Source organism: Lissotriton helveticus, chromosome 2_1, assembly GCF_964261635.1.
Source record: "Lissotriton helveticus chromosome 2_1, aLisHel1.1, whole genome shotgun sequence".
Taxonomy (NCBI): Eukaryota; Metazoa; Chordata; class Amphibia; order Caudata; family Salamandridae; genus Lissotriton; species Lissotriton helveticus.
Genome location: NC_136059.1, coordinates 1,337,409,980 through 1,337,430,121, shown reverse-complemented (window position 1 = coordinate 1,337,430,121; position 20,142 = coordinate 1,337,409,980). Strand labels below are relative to the sequence as shown.

Below are 20,142 nucleotides of genomic sequence, written 5' to 3'. Positions count from 1 at the left end.
AAACAAGTCACGCATTGCCAAAACTAAAAAGCTGACCACCAATTTCAGACCTACTGGCTTTACCAATGCTTGCTTATTTTTATATTTCCCGTAATTCTATGGAAACTGGTTACACTGATTTTCCACTATGAATATTTTTGGGAAAAACTAGCATGTATAAACACATTTTACTAAATGATGCTACAAAGAAATGGTACCTGAAATTTTACAGTAGTTTAGCAATATTTCCCTTCTTTCATTTTCTGAGGAACATTTTATATTGAAAGCTAAGAATCATTAATCTTGCTTTCAAGCTTCTCCAAATATTTGCATCTAATCAGAGAGCATTCTGGCAGCATTATGCATATCCTCATATTGCCAAACTTTGAAACCGTGTGTACACATTTTTATACTGGAACCACTGTCGGTAGTGCAGTCAGAATGTACATTTACTTAGAGCGCTCACCCTAATAAAGGCTTTACATTAATGAACCATCAATGCAAATGTGAACAGCATTTACATATGCACACAAATATTAACTCAACTACAGGCAGTGCCCTTCCCTGGCCCATAATGTGGTACTGCAAACTGGCAGCCAAAGGGTTTGTGCTGCAGGGAGTTAGGCCTCCTTGTCCCAAGGACAAAATACACATTAAAACTTGTTGCCCTTGACCCCAAATAATAGGTCCCGGGCGTCGAGCTATAGGAATTCCACATCCCTGAGAGAATGGCTTACTTAAGAGGCTGCTCTCTGTCACCACTAGCAGAAGTTAATTTATTTGTCACCTTGAGGCTGGGCTAGGCTATATTGAAGATTTTATAAAAATGCCGCCCGTTACTGTGGCTACTTTGGAAGCACAGTCCTTACAGTGCTATCCTTGCAGATGGTTTGCAACGGGACCGCTGCATGGGCATTCCCTGGTTAAAGTATATCCATCAAACTTCCCAGAGCCTGAAATTCGATTAAGTACTTAGGAACATGAGCACTATCAAAGCAAGCTTTGCTGCAACACTGAAAACCACATGTTTATCCCCCTGTGGAGACCACAGGCTACAAAGGAAGGTTAATAAACTAAGTGTCCAGATGTATGCTGAGATCCCGACTAATCAAGGTACTGCCCCATACTTAACGCGAGTGGCGAATCGAATTAACTGTTTTAGCTGGCTTAGCACTTTTCACTTCTTGGTGGCCTCTCCGATCAAATGTCTCTATTTCAAGAGCTTACCTGTCTGCCCCTGTGATGGCCATTCGACCCAAAGCATGCTGCATTTTATGTTCTTTTGCAAATTTTCTTTTTGAGAAGGTTTTATCTTGTGCAGTTTTAAAACAAGAGAAGATTCCCCTTACCATACCAGAGAAGCTTTTATCTATTGTAACGGCCGAACCCACGGACTACTTGCTCAGTTAACTGCACCTTATATTCAAAGGGCTATTAGGCAGGGGAGTGCTATGATTGTCTGACAATATGATCTCTGCTCCTGCCTACTTACGTCAGGCAGCAATGTGATGTCATTTATGTCATTTCTGTGATGGAATGTTCACATTTGTTTGCTTTTATGTATTGGATTGTTCTTTTATGATCACGACTGATCAAATAAAAAATGATTAATTTCGATATATGGCCAAAAAAGTAGAACAATTGGATATTTGACAGCAGTGGTTCTCAACCTTTTGAATTATGTGGCACCCCCACAAAATCACTTAAGGCTGTGGACCCCTAAGCAAATCTATGGTTTGAATGTAAAAAAACAACACAAAAAGTATACATTAAATACACAAATTAGGAAGAATTTTCTTTAGCTCAAATACACAATATACAAAAACTGAAACTAATGGTACAGTTGGAGATTCTCAAAATTCGGTTTTATCCCTCAACAATAAAGTATTATATGCTGGATTCCAAATTATTGTTTTGTCATTTGTTGCATCCTTTTTGTCGGCACATACTACTTCTTCAATTAAGCCCAGAAATGCTCCCAGAACTCAAGCTAAGGAGGTCAATTATATTTTTAGCCTCCAACTTTAAATTCCTACACACTTAAAGCGTTTCTATATTTTCAGTTTAAAAAAATAACATGTTTTCATTCATTTTGAATTATTTAATTTTCTAGACATTCGTGGGACCGGAACAGCCATCAAGAACCCCCATGAGTCTACGAACTAAAGGTTAAGAAATGCTGTTCTAGAGCTTAGCAACAAAGTTAAATCAGCGTGGAAACCAAATAAAATGTCACTCTTAGGATTCACAATAAGCACTCAAGAGGGCCATTCTCTTCTTGCATAAAGTAAAAGGGCACACAGTAGAAAAGTAAAAATTTGCGTGGAATCAAATATGCCTCAAATCTAGTTGGCCTAGTTTAACTTCTTGGCATCTTCAATACAATCCATTCAATGGAGCCACTACATTACAGAGAAAAAAAGACATTTTGAATTAAAAGTAAAAAAAACTATCCTACGACGATAGGTGGTTTTACAAGGAGCTCGACAGGAAGCTGCAACAGTGCTAGACCACACCAAGGCACTGACAGCAGAGCAATCTTATAAAAACCGAATCAGATAACAGAAAGGTGACAAAAGGTATGGATGGGGAGCACATTAAAAGTGGCTCCAGGGAGACAAGTTTACACAATATGTTCAGATCTGCTGGTAGAATCGTTTGTAGTAATATGCTTAATCAAAGACTAGAACCAATGTGGTATTTTCCTCTTAATAGATATTTTGGTTGCTAGCTAAATCAGTCATTTTTGAAGAGCAAAATCCTAGCACAACAATTTTTGCTTCACTGCCAGGACTCATTTATCTATTTATTGGGTTGGTGGACATATTTGTCCGCTTGTACTTCCAGGCATGTAATAGTGGTGAATGTTTTATTAAAAAATCTTCAAGAGTGTTTGATAGAAATGTGGAATCCAGCCAAGATATTTTGTGCATACTGTCTCAAGCTCATCTCCATGGAATTATTGGGACAAACTTCTTTAGCGCTGCTTGAAAACCGGTGTCGCTCTACAATGAAATTTTTTAAAATAACCAATTAGCCCTGTTTTCCCCTAGTTAAATCAAGCACAAGTTTCACTAGTGATACTCTACTCTTGTGGTCTGGCGTGTCAGTGCGGCTTTCGCCAGAAAATTATTTGAGTATCACTAGAGAGGGACTTAGTCTCCGCTGACATGTTGAGTGCCAGGAGCACAGGTTTTGATTAGGCAGAAATTGCGGGCTTCTGCAAAAAAACGCTTGCCTTCCACTGCAGCTGTGATCATTTTATGTATTCAGCTGGCTGGGGATGAACTTTTAGAGAGACACGTGGCACTGTAATGTTATAAAAGTGCCTTAGATAACTAGATCATTTGTGTTTGTCCTTCTCTATCAGCAGTGCCAATTGCAGGCACGAGAAAGTGGTTCTGATCATCTTATCCGCCCAAATTTCTTGTTTTTGATCACCTGTTTTTGACCCTTTAACCTCATAACCTGTGACTCACCCTCGGTAAACACATCGTAAAATGGATTGCACTTGTTTACCGCCACTGTCCGCCTTTTAAGATAAGGCTGCTGCGATGCAACCAGGGTAAGGGGTACTTGGCTGGTTACACGTGAACATGTGTGCACACAAGTGCTCACGTTAGAGGGCTGCGCGTGGGAGACTGTAGGGATACTCCATTATAGAAATGGGATTTCCGGTTGGCTAAGGCTTGCGCCAAAGCAAGGCAGAAACCACCACTCTAGTCAGGGCAAGGGAGTTACACGCCAAAGATAACCCCTGCTCACCCTCTAGGCACAGTGACGCGAGCAGTAAGGCTTATCCCGGAGGCAATGTAAGTTAAGTATTTGCGCACGCACCCAGCAACAACACCCAAGGCCCACCACAAAGGAAACTCCACACAAGGTTATATCGAAAATAGCTTTTGTATTATAGCAAACACATTAGATAAAACCACACACTTTACAATGTGCCAACAGGCACGGGCAGAATTTACAGGGGATATATGTACAGGACAGGGTCACATGGACCACTGTCAGGAATAAGCATTTTTAGAACTAGCACTTGGTAGAATTAGCACTTGTAGGAATAATAATTAGCACATAGGACATATAACTGTAGCATAAAATACATAATAGAGCACACAACCAGTAACCACTTGTAAGAGGTAAGTACCACCTACGCAATCCAAACTGCCTTAGGAAAATATCACGCAGGGAATCATGAACTCACTAGTAGGACCTATATTAGGAAAAACAACCTACTAAGCATTGCATACATTCAGCGGTATAAAGTAATTCACATGATGAAGGAATGACATTAGGCAGGTATCACATTTTGCGCAAAGATCACATAGGGCCAAAAAGATGTAAATTGTCCCCAGGTCAACTTGCCTCTCAGGGCCTGAAACACCCTGTGTCCACAATGTCAGGGCAGGCTGCGCAGACAGGCAAAGAGATTGCAAAGGCCTAAACGAAGCAGCTGCCCACTAAGTGCTGGGCAGCTGTAGGGACTGAGCCTGGCACCAGCGGGCCTCCTGGCTCTCCTTCTGGGGCTCTTACAATGAACAATATTAGCCCAAAACGATGTGGGAGCCTTGCAGGCTCTAAAACAAACAACTGTGCCCTCAGGAGCCTCGTGGGCTCTCAGCAAAATGCTGCCAACGCGTTGGAACCTCGGGATCAATAATGCCCCCCCCCCTTGGAGCCTCGTGGGCTCTGATTAACAAAATAGCGCAATACTCGGGAGCCTCGTGGGCTCTAACTAACGAAATGCCCCCAGACGTTGCAGTCTCCCGTCTGGGGACTCTAAATCAACAAATGTGCCCAGGAGCCTCTCAGGGCTTGAATCTGCAAATGCCCCCGTTGTTGGTGTCCCGCTCTGGGGACTCGGAAGATGTGTCCCAAAATGAATAAGCACCCGCAGAAGGGGAGGGGCGGGCACCGGCAATGCGCCCCAACACTGGCCCGAGGATCCCCCGCTTACGGGTGAGACGGCAGGGCTCCTCTGGTGGCCTGCAAGCGGCGGGTGGGGCTCTCACTCGGGAGAGCCTCACCGGGGAGGCAGGACGCTTCACTCTCTCTGGTCGGTCTCCGGGTGGCTGCGGGGCTCCCTACAAGCCAGGAGCTCCACGAGGAAACACGCACCTTCTCTGGGCACCCCGGGGCTCTCCCTCGATCTCGGGGGACCCGGGTGCAAGCGGCACCTCTTCCTGCTCGTGTTCCGCCTTACTCTCCAGGAGCCCGGGTTAGGCTCCCGTCGGCTCACTGGTGGCGGCTACTTTTCCTGCTGACACCGGAACGCGGGGTGGGCTCCCGTCGACTTCCGGTTTTGGGCTAGTACTTCCGGGTCGCGCTAGGCAGCGGCCCGGAGGTGAATGTGCTCGGGCGAAATACGGGGTAGGCACCAGTGATAAATTAATGAAAATGGGCCAAATAAGCGGCAGGCAGTGCGGGGTGGCACCCGCGCCGCAAATCAGCAAAAGGGGGATCTCCATGCCAGAGAATCCCTAGAGGACGGCGAGTGCAGCTCGGGGCTGCCGGCTAACCCAAGCTCTCCCCCTGAAGGAGAACAAAGCTCTGCAAAAGCCACGCGCTGCCAGGCACTTGGGGCGCCAAGGAAGTAAAGGGAAAGTCCCAAAAGTGATGAAGTCAGGGGGAGGGGGGGGGGGGGGGGAGGGAAAGGCTGGGCCCAGGGGCCAGCTCACAGGGCCCTCCAGGCGCCCAGCAGCAGGCCCCCCTCAAGTCAGGATCAGCAAGAGCATTTACATGGGGTCACAGCCCCTCTTTTATACACCAAATCCCTTTGTATAGGCTTCAGGGTGAAGGGAAAAACCAGTTGCAGCTGGTTCTGGAGCACTCTGTTGTGCTCAGCCCCTCTTCCCATTCACTAGTCAGGCTAGGATCATCAGTCGCACCACAGGGGGCGGAGCCAGAATTGTGTGGGGAAAGCCCAGCCCTAATCAGGTCCCAGGTGCACCCCTCCCTCACATTAACATGCAGATCTCCCATTCACCACGGGGCAGACCCATCCTGACTCATGGAGCCAGGAACACCAGCCAGTCCCAGCCAATCACAAGCCAGACAGCCAATGCACATAAATTACACAGACATGCCAACTTCTAGAAGTGGCACTTCCACACTAGACACAATAGGGCCGCACACATCATCGCGCAGCATTCACTCTCACGAGTTTGCACATACCAAACTCGCCCCTGCACTCCCGACGCATCAGGAACTACCAGAGACACATATATTCCCCATGCATTCCTATGGGAAGGCAGGCCAACCTTACTACACGCACGCACTTTACCCTAGGACACAGTGGTAAAGTGCGCAGAAACCAAAAATCACTAACACCAGGTCACAATTAAAAAGCAAAAAGTTTAGGGGTGAACCTGCCAGAAGGGCCAAGTCCAACACTCCGATGGAAAACCCTGCCTTGGGGCCCAGCTCCAATTCTCTTTGGGGGTAGAGATTCCAGAGTCGCAGTAATGTACAATATAACCTGTGTAAAAATAAAAATTTCTGTTAAGTTTAAAAGCACATCTGTACACCTTACGGGTCACCCAGGAATGTCCTTTTTCTGACTCCGCTCTGGATCAGAGCCCAGGCCTTCTGTCACCCTGCTGGGCTAATTACTTTCCTCTCCAGTGGCAAGAACAAAGATCTCACCCCACAAAAGGAGAAGTTACCTTTGATTAGGTCAGCTTCTCAGAAAGTAGGGTGGATTGCTCTGCATCAATCAGCCAGCTTTCATCCTGTGCCAGGAAGGCGGCCTGCCCCAGGCTACTCGACAACGGAGGGAGTACAGACCTCTGAAGCCAAACAAGAGGAGGAGGGGGGACCCTTAGAAGATTTACTGGGGGAAGGCCCTGTCAGTGACATCAGCGAGGCGTGGAGCGTAGACCCCCAGAGCCCACGTGACAAGTGACTCCTTGGTGATGCCATTTTGAGCTATCCCAGAAGACTATAAAGGCAGGTTGGAGCAGGGGTTGGAAGATGTGGCACAACAGGATAGGCTAAAGGTGCGGCCCTACTGGACAATCCTGCCCCCACTTAAAAAGTTCTGCACAGGGAAGAGAGTTCTCTTGGTTGTACTTCTCTGCTGGACACTGGGCTTGGAAGCAGAGGCCATGGACAACTGGAAGTAGTAACCCCCCTGACTGCCATCAGGCCCCAGGACTCGGACTGACCCCCGGACCAGTGGGGTACTTCCAAGGATGAGGCAAGCTGGTCCCCTTACAGCCCCAGAGGACCAGTTGGGGGAAAGATTAAGCTCTGCGCAAGGAGAAATCAAAGCGAAAGCCAGGCAGTGAAACCAGCTCCCTGCAAAGTTTGTCGACCTTGCAGGCCATGAGGCCTGAAGATAGTGCTCCAGGTGACATGGGCTCGCCACCATGAACAAAACCACCAAAAACGTCGACAGTGGCCCAACGGGCCAGAGTTCTACATTCATAAAGCAGGCGACTTTAGACCTTTTGTCCGGAGCCGGCGACAAAGTGCATGGGCCCGAAGGCTGCCCCCAACACAAGAAATGCAGGAAGCACCGTCGCACTTCTCCAGCGAGGAGAAGGGATCCTAGGACCCCCATCCGGGCCACGAGAAGGAAATGATCAAAGCGCCGTCGCCCCCCTCTCGCAATGAAAATAAGGCACCCAGGTCCATATCCCTGGGCACCAGTGAGGAAATGAAGTTGAGATGCGCCGTTGCCAAGGTGGGCCCAGACATCCAGAGAAGAAAGCAATGTGAAGAGGTGACACCTACCTGGCTCTCTCCAACACAGCAGTAGAGCGCTACTTAAGAATTCCTTTCGCTCAGGGAGGAGCACCCCATAATGCCCTGCGGGATGCAGCAATTTCGCCTAACAAAAATAATGGAAACCACTTGTTTGTGGGGTCACCACTAGAATGTTGCCACACAACTGACCCATTTCCTTCTGTAGGGCAGTCATTAACCAATATGGATTTTTAGGTCCGGCATGATACTTTAACTCACATCATTTTTTAACCTACACCAGTATTATTCTACAGTTCTTTGTTACCACACAAAAATATGTATTCCCATGCCGGTTTATTTTTCTGTTCCTCACCAGTGGATATGGTGGGAATTTCAGACCATTTACACTAAAGGGGGTGGGGAACACAGTTGCCCTCCCCAGCAATAAAGAGGTACAGGTTTTTTCAAGTCTTCATTCAGGTTAAAAGCAAAATCAAATGTTGGAGACAAACTGCCACCCTCATATTGGACAGCGACCTCTGGAATTCAGCATAATTGCCTTTGTCTTAACTAAGGAGGAGTTTTTTTTATGGTTTAGCAGTCACTGTGGGGGGAAGGGGCAGATGAACAAGGAAGAAAAATGAAAAAAGACCAACCCCAATTTAGGAACCTTTGACTGGCAGCAAAATTAGCAAAGGTTCGATCATGCAAGTTTTAAGCAATAAAAGAGACAGGAAATATTTGAAAGTGGTTCATTCTTAGACTGTAATATGAGAGAGACTGACTGAACTATAGTACCTTTAAAGCACTATATGAACCAATCAATCATCTGTATTGTCTGTGCTTTCATTAGGCCCTTGAATAATATAGAACTTCGAGCTCAAAAGTGGCACCCCTGATATAAGCCATGTACAGTATGTTAGAACTCCCTGGTCAAATCACAGAAACATTCAAATGAACCATTACATTCAAAATAAAATAACAGTGGGTACACTAGCAGAAAATAAAGCAACTTCAGTGCTCACTGTCAAGAACAATTAAGCAAGTGGAATAAGAGCACCACGGCTATGTAGACTGATCCAGGCCATTGTCGGATTACGACGCATCCATAGTGCTCTCCAAACAAAATGTCACAGAACTAACAATGCCTACCAATGTGTGTGTGTAAGGGGGGGCGGGGGTTGGTGCCGGGCTTGATGCCTAAGGAAAATGGCGATAGTGGGACTCCTCGGAGCAGCATAAGGATGCAGCATTTCTTCACGATGGCTTGCATTCTTGAAGCGCATACCTCAGCTAGCTATAATGCATCATCTTTTTCCATTTACGGCTTTGAGGAGAGACATGCAACGTTTGTTTACCGGCTGCAGGACAACTTTCCTCATTGCAGCGCCCGCCATTTTGTGTTGACAAGCTGCTGTGGGGAAAGGAATGAACTTTCTCAGGTTTGCAATTCATTAATCCCATTTGTTGTGGTACATAACTTAAAGGTATATGCTGGAGCACCAGTTTTACCTTCTAAAAAACTGCTTAACTAATTTATTATACCTTAAACCTCAACTGAGCGCATAATAGTGCATCAGACTTTGCTCTCTGATGCTTCTAACCTCTACAATAGCTAGGGTTTAACATAATAAAATGACAAACAAAAGAATGTCACATGACCAGTTATTGCTTCTTTGTATTTTCATTAAGATTCCTTTTTCATGTTCATGACCTAAGTTTCCATGGAAATAATTTCAGCTATGCTCTTTTGTCACCTTTTCCCATTCTTTAATTCTTTTCTTCCTAAATTAGTCAGCATGGAAGAAAAAACTTCACTTACTGAAAGTGCTCATCAGCCTGCTGTTGCTTCCACTTCTAGACGACTATGGAGTAATCATTTACTTCCTGGAATATACCGACAACTTTTTGCCATTTAAGAGGCTAAATCGATTAAACGCTTTTCATGGTCCGGTTCTGGACTTTTCCCAAGACTGTGCGTAAAGTACTCGAGACAGATACAGACTTTCTACGCATGAGACCAGCACTTCACTCTCCTGGTGCTTGATTTGGATTGTTTCACCCTTGTTTAGTTAAAGTAACTACGAGGATCCTGCCAGATTGAAGTCCTTTCTCTAGACCTGCAAGACAGACACTATGGATAGATCTGAATCCTCTAAATCAAACTTTTTCAAGTTCTCTCATTGATGGTCTCAGTCAAATACTTTTTTTCCCCTGTTAACCATGTTGTAACTCTGTTGTATTTCTGTGCTTTAGAATTATTGTAGTTCTTGCTCTGATACTTTTTCTCCTACAGGTACTGTACTCTCGTTTGCACCTGTCTCATGCGCTGCAATCCTCCTTGGGCCCCATCCACTGGAGTTCGGACGTATCACTGGTTCCATGTAGTCTCCAACCTACCCCCTTCAAAAAAATATATTCTTGGGAATTTTTAGGTATGATTTACTCGCTCTCTCTCTCTCATTAGTGCTCTTTTTCCGCTCCGTTTAACTATTTCACAACTTTCCCTTTCTTCTTCTTACTGTCCCTTTTCAATTCCTCACCAGGTTGTCTGACTTGAGCCTTTTCTTGGTATTTTTAATAGGTCTCTGAAAATTGTATCTTGGAATGTCGTAGGGTTAAATTCTCCAATGAAGCGCCATAGTGTCTCGATCCATTTGTCAAAACATGGAGCCAGCATAGAACTCATTCTGGAATCAGATATCACAGAAAGTGAGTCTTTGAAATGGGTATGTGAAGTTTTCTTTTCTCTGTGAAATGGGAAGAGAAATGGAGTTATAACTTTGTCTTCGATCACTTTGTGTTCAATTGGTATTGGTCCGATAGGTGGTTATTGACCAAGTTATTGGTTCCTGTTTCTCTCTTCAATGTTTACACTCACAACTACGGTTTGTCAATTTTGGTCTCACCTTGCCCAACAAACAGCTCATACGATAGCCTGATGACAATTGTATGTTTGCTGGTGATTGCAATCAAATCATTTATTAATAGAAATTATCTCTAGATACACACCAAATAAATCGCACAATCTCTGTTCAAGACCTCAAACAAAAATCTCAAAGATGCCTGATGGTTCTGTAACCGCACACTGAGAGGGTACAAATGTTTTCCCCTGCCCAACACACCCAATCACGAATAGACTACATACTGATAATGCATAATGCATCGCAAACCCTACACTCTGCAGATATAGGCCTCATCTTAATATCCGATCAAGCTCCTGTCTCCATGCAACTATTCTTCCTAAATCCAAATTACCAAAACAATGGTGTATCCAATCCCTGCTCTTAGATACTGACTTCATTTAATCTTTTATTTAATTTTTATGAATATTTCCTTTTTAACCAAACGGACAACTTGCATTTTCACACAATCTGGGATGCCTTCAAGGCCTCGGCTCATGAATTTATCATTAGTTATGTCTCTAAAAAAAGAAAGCAATCTCACAGTCCTACTACATGTATTTTTGGCAACAAAAAAACTAGAACATTCTTGCTAAAATTGCAAATCAAGAGTGTTTGTCAGAACTCATTAACGTGAAGCCTCAATTCAATAAATTATCTACAGACAATGCATCAACTAATTAAAACCTAGTGCAAAATGTTTATAGGGGCCAAAACAAATCTGGCAAATTATATCTTAAAGTTAAAAACACAATACTGAATTAATCATAAAGGAACAAGAGATACAATAACACAAATGAATTGGTTTTCATAAGAAACTATATATGCCAGAAGATTCGCCCAATAATACTAGTCTACTTTTTGATATTTTTTTCAAAATCCTCCTGTAGGAAGTGTATATACTTTAGCAAAGTAAGGTATAGTTTGCACAGTCCAGTGGATCCCCATAGGTAGAGAAGATAAAGCCATACTCTTATTTGCAGTAGTGTAGTTGAGCAGTCAAGCTTATCAGAAGGGTAGAGTGAACTATTTGTTTTACACAAACAGGCAAGAAATGTCACACACTCGAAGACTGAATCCAGACCAATTGTTTATATAAAAAGTTGCACGTTAAACTCAGAATACAATGTTACTTTTCAAAAGTCAGGGAATGCTGGATTGCTAACTGTTCAAAACAATTAAAATTACTGTTAGATTACTTCTCTAGTTTAGCATGAAACATACTCCTAACAGTCTAAGCAAAACAGGACATAAGTAAGGAGGTTAACTCATTTAAAGGCCCGGAGTTACTTTTGCTGTAGTACAAGACAGTTCAACACAGACTATTTCAGAGAAAAACCACCAAGTGTTAAGTTTGCAGGTAGGTAAACTGTTTTGAGAAGGGAGTTTTCAGGGGTAGAACCAAGGTTCAAGTTGGCACTATAGGCACCACCAGTGGCACCCGGGCGCCTGGGTGCCAATGGGGCACGCCACTCTACCTTGGGATCCAATCTCCTAGGGTTAAGGTCAGGGAGTCCCAGGTTAGCACCAAGTCCACACTAGCTGCGGCATGGGGGGGTGGTGGCGGGGGCAGAGTGCAGGGTGGTGTCCGGAGCCCAATGCAATTTATGGAGGTTGCCGATTTGGGATTTTGGCTGCAAGCTCGGTCCAGGAAGTCTTCCGGAGGAACCAATAACTGGAAAGGTAAGTTGGAGGGCTTGGGGGCGTAAGCACACTTCCGGTCATCTTCTAAAGGACGTCCAGATTCAGGGGTGCCTTTTGAGGTGCGTTTCACCTTACTGGGCCCCTCGCAGTAGTGGGGGGGGGGCTCCGTGCAGAGGCGGCAGGAGATGTCAGAGATCTGGAGGGGCAAACCATGGCGGACACGGACTCCGGAGCGCTGGGAGACCTCGCTGGGCCACTTGGGCTCTGGCTGTAGGCGATGGGTGCAGTGGTGGTTCTAGGCATCTTGTAACTTCGTCCTCAACAGACTCAGTCTTTCATTGGAGTTTCTTTTGAACAGAGCTGCTGTCTGCAGGAGACTCGGTCTTTGTTGAAGGCAGTCAGTCGTCACAGGGGCTCTGGAGGTCGTTAGCTGCAGGACAAGTCGACTTTTGGTGCAGGATCTCTGGAAACTGCAGACAGGCTGGTAGGTCTGGGGCAAAGTCAGGTCTTTTCTACAGTCTCTTCTACTGTGCGACTTCTGCCCTTCACTGTATGTTGGAGGAATCTGCCTTCTGAGTTCAGGGCTGTCCCCTAAGAACGGTTTTAGGGGGCGTTTTCGGGGTCTCGAATTCGGTAGCTGATGAGCTACTGACCTTAGGGTGACTAGCCACTTGGGGTGCCCACCCCACATGGGGAGTGATCACCATCCCCAATCCTGATTGGAGGGTGCCTGCTATCTGCAAGATGGCAGGCACAGTACAGTGTACTGCACCTCGCCTCCCTCACCAGTGGGGTTGGTAATTTTTCCCACCTGTCTACCCACTGGAAAACGGGGGGAGACAGGAAGGGGCCTGCTCCTGATATCAGGAGAGGGTGGGGGTCACGCTGTTAAGGCGGCAAGGTCTTTGAAGCCCCACTGCAACCGTTGGCTGTTCCTGGCATGGGCAGGTGTGAACACATCCACCAGGAAAGGTATGGTTTCTGGGCTCAGAGAGAAGGCTCCCACCCCAGTGGTCCAGAAACTTGACTGGTGGTGGCAGACTAGTGTTCAACAGTCAGGAACCTACCAGTGGTTGGCTTGGTTCAGGGGTCTCCTCTAGAAGGGACCACTGAGTGCATGGAATAATAAATCTGACACTACAATCAGTACAGATTATTCTGAGATGTTTGATAACAAAAATCCCAGGGTTCAGTAAAGCCTTTATGGTGCTAGGAAACTCGTAAAGACCAGTTTCTAGACCACATACTCTGTATGGTTTTACTGTACACTTAAAATATCTAAGAATGGCCTTCAATATTATTGAGGCTTGTCTGCTCATGCAGAAAGGTCCTCACATTAGGTATAGTGCACCCTGCCTTAAGGGTGACTTGACTATGCCTCATGCAGTGCCGGGTCGACATGGCACACAACACCTTTGTGCCATATCAGCGCTTCACTTTAAGCAGCATCAAAACATTCAGGCTGCAATGGTAGTAGTGCATATTTGTGGTGAGAGGTCTCTGTGGGTGGCACAATACATGCTGCAGCCCTCAGAGGCCTATCTCTAGCTACTGTGCCCTTGGTACTATTGGTACCCCCTTAAAAGGGACATACAGGTGGGCCAAAGTTGTGCCAATTCAATTGTGGTAACAATTGTATAGTTTAGGGAAAATAACAGGCCCTGGAAGCCCGATTGGCAGGGACCAAGGGTGCACTCAGTCGAAGTGCATCAGAAATGGGATGGGTGGGTTACTGCAATAAAAAACCCACTTTCCTACACCTCCCACTTATCGCAACCTTTAGGAGCAATCGACAGACGCTGAGAAGGCGTTTGACCAAGTCTATTGGCCTTTTATCTTTCATACCCTCAAATGGTTGGGATTTGGGACCAAAATGATCACTCTAGATCTCACTTCTTAACACATCCCCACAAGCAGCCATTTTTTAAAATGGCCTTAACTCTTCATGCTTTACTTTGGGTAGAGCGGTTTGACAGGTATGTCCCTTTCACCCTTTCTTTTTAATTTGGTTTAAGAACCTTTCTCGAAAATATGGCAAAACCAGAATGTTCAAGGAGTTAATTACAACAGTCAACAGCTCAAACTAGCAATGTACGCTGATGACGTCTTATTACTAACAACCTGAACCATTACTTTTTAAACGATGTTACCTCATACACTTCGGTATCCAGTTATAAATTGAACAATGGTAAATGTGAAATATTACCCTTGACTAAATTTACGTTTGAACAGGGCTTTTTAGCATCTAACTTTTGTGGAGCTCTCTGCATATTAAATACCTTGTCTTGTGGTTCACTCAACCTATTAAAACTTCAATACCAGTGAGCATAGAAAAACATATCCATAAATTAAATGCATTAACTAGTACATGGCACCCTTTATACCTCTCTTGGTGTGGCCACCTTGATACTATTAAGATGATGCTAGTACCTGTTACTCTATATACTACCGCTAATAGACAATTACCTACATAGCCTAAATCCTTTACAAAATGTATTCCATACTTTGACTTTTTTGGAACAATAAAATACCTCATGCCCTAAATTGGAGGGTTGTGTAAACATCCTTGATTTTTTTCAAATACCAAGAGGCTTTTTTATTATGACAACCTGCTTACAAGATTATCAGACTCTTCAACCAATTGTCCTTTTCGGTTGATATTGAAAGCAACTCTGTCACCCTTCTCTTTTTAAGAATTTGTCATTCAATCGCAAACCACAAACGCTTTCCACTCCTATTCTTAAATACTCCAGTAAGCTAGAACCTATACCATCCTATCCTCACTACTGATCTTCACAATTTTCCTAGCTCTACCAATTGGCATAATAGGTTAACACAAATTAATAATAAGCCCATTTACTGGAAATCTAGGCTAAAAGGCCGAATTTAGGTCAATCAGCCCTTTGATCATAACAAATGGTTTACACAAGCTCAAAATATTTGACATCTCACTTTCTTTTCAACATAAATTTCTTATTTTACAAAACATCATCCATTGCTTACGCTCAATTTCAATCTTGTCTCAATCTGCTTAAACCTGTGCTAACCGCCTTCATGCTGTTCTAATTACGGCTCCTAAAGCTTGTACTATTTGTGACCATTTCCATTCCTTTGCTACGGATTGAGAAAACAAGCAGAGGTATATTGGGACCAAGATTTAGGGAACACTGGATCTGTAATCTTTCGGGAAGAAATTTGGGCAAAACTTTAATAATCTTCTAGAGCAGCAAATACCACACAAACACGTTTCTGTATACACAACAGACTCCTAACTCCTGTGATTTAGCACAAGCTTTACGTAGACCCTCTGGACATGCTTGCTAGTTCTCAGAAAGCGCAGTTTTAAAAAATGTAATCTTAACATGCCCAGTTTTTCATGATTTCTGGCTACAGGTTTGGGATCAGATTAACTCATTGTTCCACTCTACAGTATCGGTCTCTATTACCAATATTCTCTTAGGAAGTTTATCTGATGATTGGGTCACAAACATATGATTTATGACTATTAGACTTACTACTAGTAGTTGTGTTTCAACAGATAAAAAACTAACGATCTTACCAAATTATCGTTTCAAGCATGGTGGTATGCAGTTTGTCATAACTACAGACTAGGTACCACCTACATAAATCCTTCACCACTTGCTTTGAGACGTTTAACTTTGTGGTCCCAAACAAAGAAATCTTAGACGACAAAACAAAATTGACTTTTGCACGCACACCTGACCAACAAGAGGTTATTCAACCTCCTTGGCTTAGCTTTTGCTGATATCACTGCCTTATTTTGCTTAGTAATGCTTTTTTTACACTGTACTAAATGTTTTTATGTAAGCAACAGACTGCTCGTATTCTAAACCACGAATACCCCCCTACCTTCACGAACACTGTATTAGGTTTATTCGTTTCAATTGTATTCTTACTTTGAACTGCAATGCACTACTTGTGTTTTAACTCATCCTTACTAAATACAAATTAAAAAAATAAATAAACACTACTGAAACAATGTAATTGTCGCAAGTAGTACTGTAATTGTACACAAGAATGGGTGTAAAATGAATCCAGAGAGGATTTTGTATACCTCGTCACTTTGGGTTTATAGAATACACCCATTACTGCATAATGAACAGCCTCAAAACACAGATGGGGACAAGAGAGGTGAAAAGATGGTCCATACCTGTACATTTTAAGAACTTTGCACAGAGAGGAAGTAGTACAAGAGTTGTCAAGACTGTGCAAATGCCCTCAAGTCTTGGGCAAAAAGGGAAAAATAATGGATTGATCATGACCAACGATGAAAACATTTTAAACCATAAGTCAGAGGTATGGACGTCATTTGGGAGTAGTCAGGGGTTGCACCTGTGACCTCTAACTTGCTACCAGCTACTCCTAGCACTTCATTTGTGACCCCTAGCCTCAGAGTGGACGAAACCGTCACCTCGTCTGAGGCCTAGGGTCACAAAGGACGTGCCAGGAGTAGCAGAGAGAAAGCTAGAGGTCACAGTTGCGACCCGGACTAATCTCAAATGATGTCCATGCAAAGAAGGTGCAGAATATAAGCAAGAGTAACTGTTATTAACTGCTGCTCACACCCCCGAAACACAATCTTAACTCTCATATTGACCAGCTACATTTTGACTACTTCCATAGGTAAAAGCTGGAGACAACTTTATCAGTAAGGAGAAGGGAGTGCCCTCTAATACTAGACCACCATTAAGCCGCCTCACCTGGTAATACTAATGACTGAAGTCAGATACTTGAAAAGGGGCTAGTCTACAATCTCTAGCAGCATTAGACTTGGCCTATCACCGTGATGAGAGGTCTCAATCTTTTCTATACTATGCCTAGTAGTGCTCTTTTGCAAGTAGTTTAAGCTATTTTTATTCCACTGAAGCTGGTAGGGGTTGAGTACTCTTCCGCTTTAGATACCGAACATCAGACCTCCCTTAAGAAGTAGTAGTAGCATTGTGCCTCTTCAGAAGCAGGTGTTGATTATCCTTCACAGTTCTACTTATCGAGAAGCCAGATCAATAGTATACAGAAGCACTATTAATGCGAACACATTACACAGTGTCTCTTTGAACACGTAGCAAATCAGACTAGTAACGATACAAATTAACTTTCCTAAAACAAAAAATCAGACCCAGCCCGAAGTTTATCTTGAAAGTGATTTCTCAGTCACTGACAAAACAGGAAAATAGTGCTTCGGACCTATATTATGTGATTAGGAATTATACGTGCTTCCTATTGTGACCTGCCATCAGCTAATCAAGGTATTATGATATCTAATTGCAAAGAGCATAGCAGTTCTTTTTAGAGTGAAGCCACCTACCGGAAGATGGACAAGGACTATTGGTGGATTTACTTTATAATAAGTAACAGTTTTCTTTAGACAGCTCAATCGTCAGTCAACTAAAATTAAACACTAATTATAAAATAAATACATTTCGGTTTTGGGGTAGTTTCCTCTATTTGTACATTGGGGACTGTGCAAAGCATCATTAACATTACATTCCTAAGATCTACAAAGTACTATTTGAGTGAAAAACTACTTACCAGAAAGATCGGACCCAGAGCCAGACCGAACTGAATCCCCATCTGTGAAAGATCCAGAATCAGAGTCAGAATCTGTCGCTTCACTTCTGGTATCATAGTCGTTCCCCTCCCTCTGCTCTCTCTCTTGCACATATTGGGCCTCTTCACCATCATCGTCATCCCCATTTTCGTCTTCCAATCCTTCATTCTCATTATTGCTACCCGGATCTTCATCAGATGATCCACTGCTACCAGAATCTAGGTCTGAACCATAATCCTCTGAATCTCCCGCTTTGGAGGAATGGCTTGACCGGCTTGCCCTTCTCTCCATATCCTGCCTGTTCTGCGGCTGCGTTAAGAGAAAGTGAACAGAAAACGAAAAACCACTCAATATCCACTCGACGTAAAGAAGGCTTGCAAGTAACAAGGCACTTAGCATGCTTCCAACTTAACGTCACAACTGTCTTTTCATAGCTATGCCATTTTATGGCGCTATCATTTTTATTTTTGTTTATTGTGCATTTGGACGCTCCATGAGCGGTATTTTACTTAAAATAGTGGTAATGCATAATTCTGTCACCTCAGATGATCCATCTGGAGTGATGGACTTGGTCCTTCTATCTGCTTCTCGTTTCCTTGAGCCACTCTTGTCGGGATGACTTTTATAAGGTTCCCTGGACCCAGTATTTGCAACACGGCTCTTCCTGTCTCTATCAGGATGCTTACTCCTTTCAGGCCGATGAAACTCATCACGTTTATATTCAACATGTTTCCCTTTGGTACTGGAGCTTCGCCTACCACTGTTGCTAGCCGACGAACTGACCGACCTCTGGGGTGGCTGCCTTGACGAGTGTGCAGATGACCTCTGCCTCTTGATTTCTGTTGATTCTGATCGGTCGCTTTTTCTTTTGGCTCCTAGAGAAACAAGAGTGGCTATGAGCTTTCTATTGCGCATTACAGAATAACATTAAATATTTATGCTATCAGGTCTGTCTTTTTTTTCTAAATTTAAACATTTTTCTACCCACCTGCCTCAAATACGGACAGAGACACAATTTAACATCGCCACTGAAAAAGATTTACACAACTTTAATTACTCCAGAAAAATCCAGTCAATATATCCTTCACATTTTTAGGTCTTTTAAATAATGTGAAAAATAAAGAGTTTCCATTGACTTATTTAAGTATGAGCATGTGAATCTCAAGATTAAATTAATTTTCGAAGCATGCTGCCACTAAGCAATCATGCCGTCCTAAAATATATTGTGCCAACTCAGGAAGAAAAATAAATAGCTGTGTGTACTTTGCAATGCATGGGACAGACATTTCTGTAAATATTTCCAAATTCTTGCGACAACTCAAAAGCAAAATGTCACCTTTTTTCTCATTCACATCCTGTTCACTTTCCGGGTTGTACAACTCATCATCATGATCAGGAGCTTCAGTCAAAATGTCATCCAAAACATTATGTTCACCATCTGAAATTACACAAAACATTAACAAAGTAATTTCTTTGAATAAATAGGTGCTAATTTTTATGTAAAATGTTATCATTCTGTAGTTTAAATGTTTAACCACTTAGTCATGCTCTCATAGTGCCATATGCCTAAAGGAGGTTGACCAATACGATTAAATGATTCAGTCAAAATAGCCCACATGATACAACAGAAAACACCCAAGATCAAAATACTGTAAAGATATCTGAGAATATTTTAGGAGTGTGCAAAAGGGGAATGAGCAATGTTTTCTACGCAGAATGCACGCTATGCAAAAATGCCCCACTAACCTGGACAGTGCACATAACTAAAACAAGCATTGGAAATGCAATAGGTCTCGCACCATTAGAGTTAGTGCTTTTAGAATTGTTTATGGGTTTTTTTTGTAAATGTTTAGCATTTTTGTTTCCTGTAGCCTATGCTAAAGAATTACAAATAAAAAAAGCCATAAACCTTTCTAAAAGCTCTAACTGAAATGGTCTGAGACCTATTGCACTGTGTGAGGGTGAGGGGTTGAGGGTGGGTGAGGGTGAGTGAGGGTGAGTGAGGGTGAGGGGTTGAGGGTGAGTGAGGGTGAGGGGTTGAGGGTGAGTGAGGGTGAGTGAGGGTGAGGGTGAGTGAGGGTGAGTGAGGGTGAGGGTGAGTGAGGGTGAGGGGTTGAGGGTGGTGAGGGTGAGGGTGAGTGAGGGTGAGGTGTTGAGGGTGAGTGAGGGTGAGGAGTTGAGGGTGAGTGAGGGTGAGTGAGGGGTTGAGTGAGGGTGAGGGTGAGTTAGGGTGAGGTGTTGAGGGTGAGTGAGTGAGAGTGAGTGAGGGTGAGTGGTTGAGGGTGGGTGAGGGTGAGGGTAAGTGAGGGTGAGGGGTTAAGGGTGAGTGAGGGTGAGGGTGAGTGAGGGTGA

General features: G+C 43.7%; 1 protein-coding gene across 7 annotated transcripts in view; it reads right to left on the bottom strand.

Annotated features, from left to right (window-relative positions):
* YTHDC1 (YTH N6-methyladenosine RNA binding protein C1) overlaps positions 1-20,142 on the bottom strand; it is a 162,618-nt gene that overhangs the window by 130,966 nt on the left and 11,510 nt on the right. For all 7 annotated transcript variants that reach the window (XM_078676260.1, XM_078676262.1, XM_078676263.1 and 4 more), the window contains 3 exons: positions 19,127-19,228; positions 18,331-18,665; positions 17,772-18,099 (listed from right to left, as the gene is read on the bottom strand). In XM_078676260.1, coding sequence (XP_078532386.1) covers positions 17,772-18,099; positions 18,331-18,665; positions 19,127-19,228 — 765 coding nt within the window. The remainder of the gene's footprint in view (positions 1-17,771; positions 18,100-18,330; positions 18,666-19,126; positions 19,229-20,142) is intronic.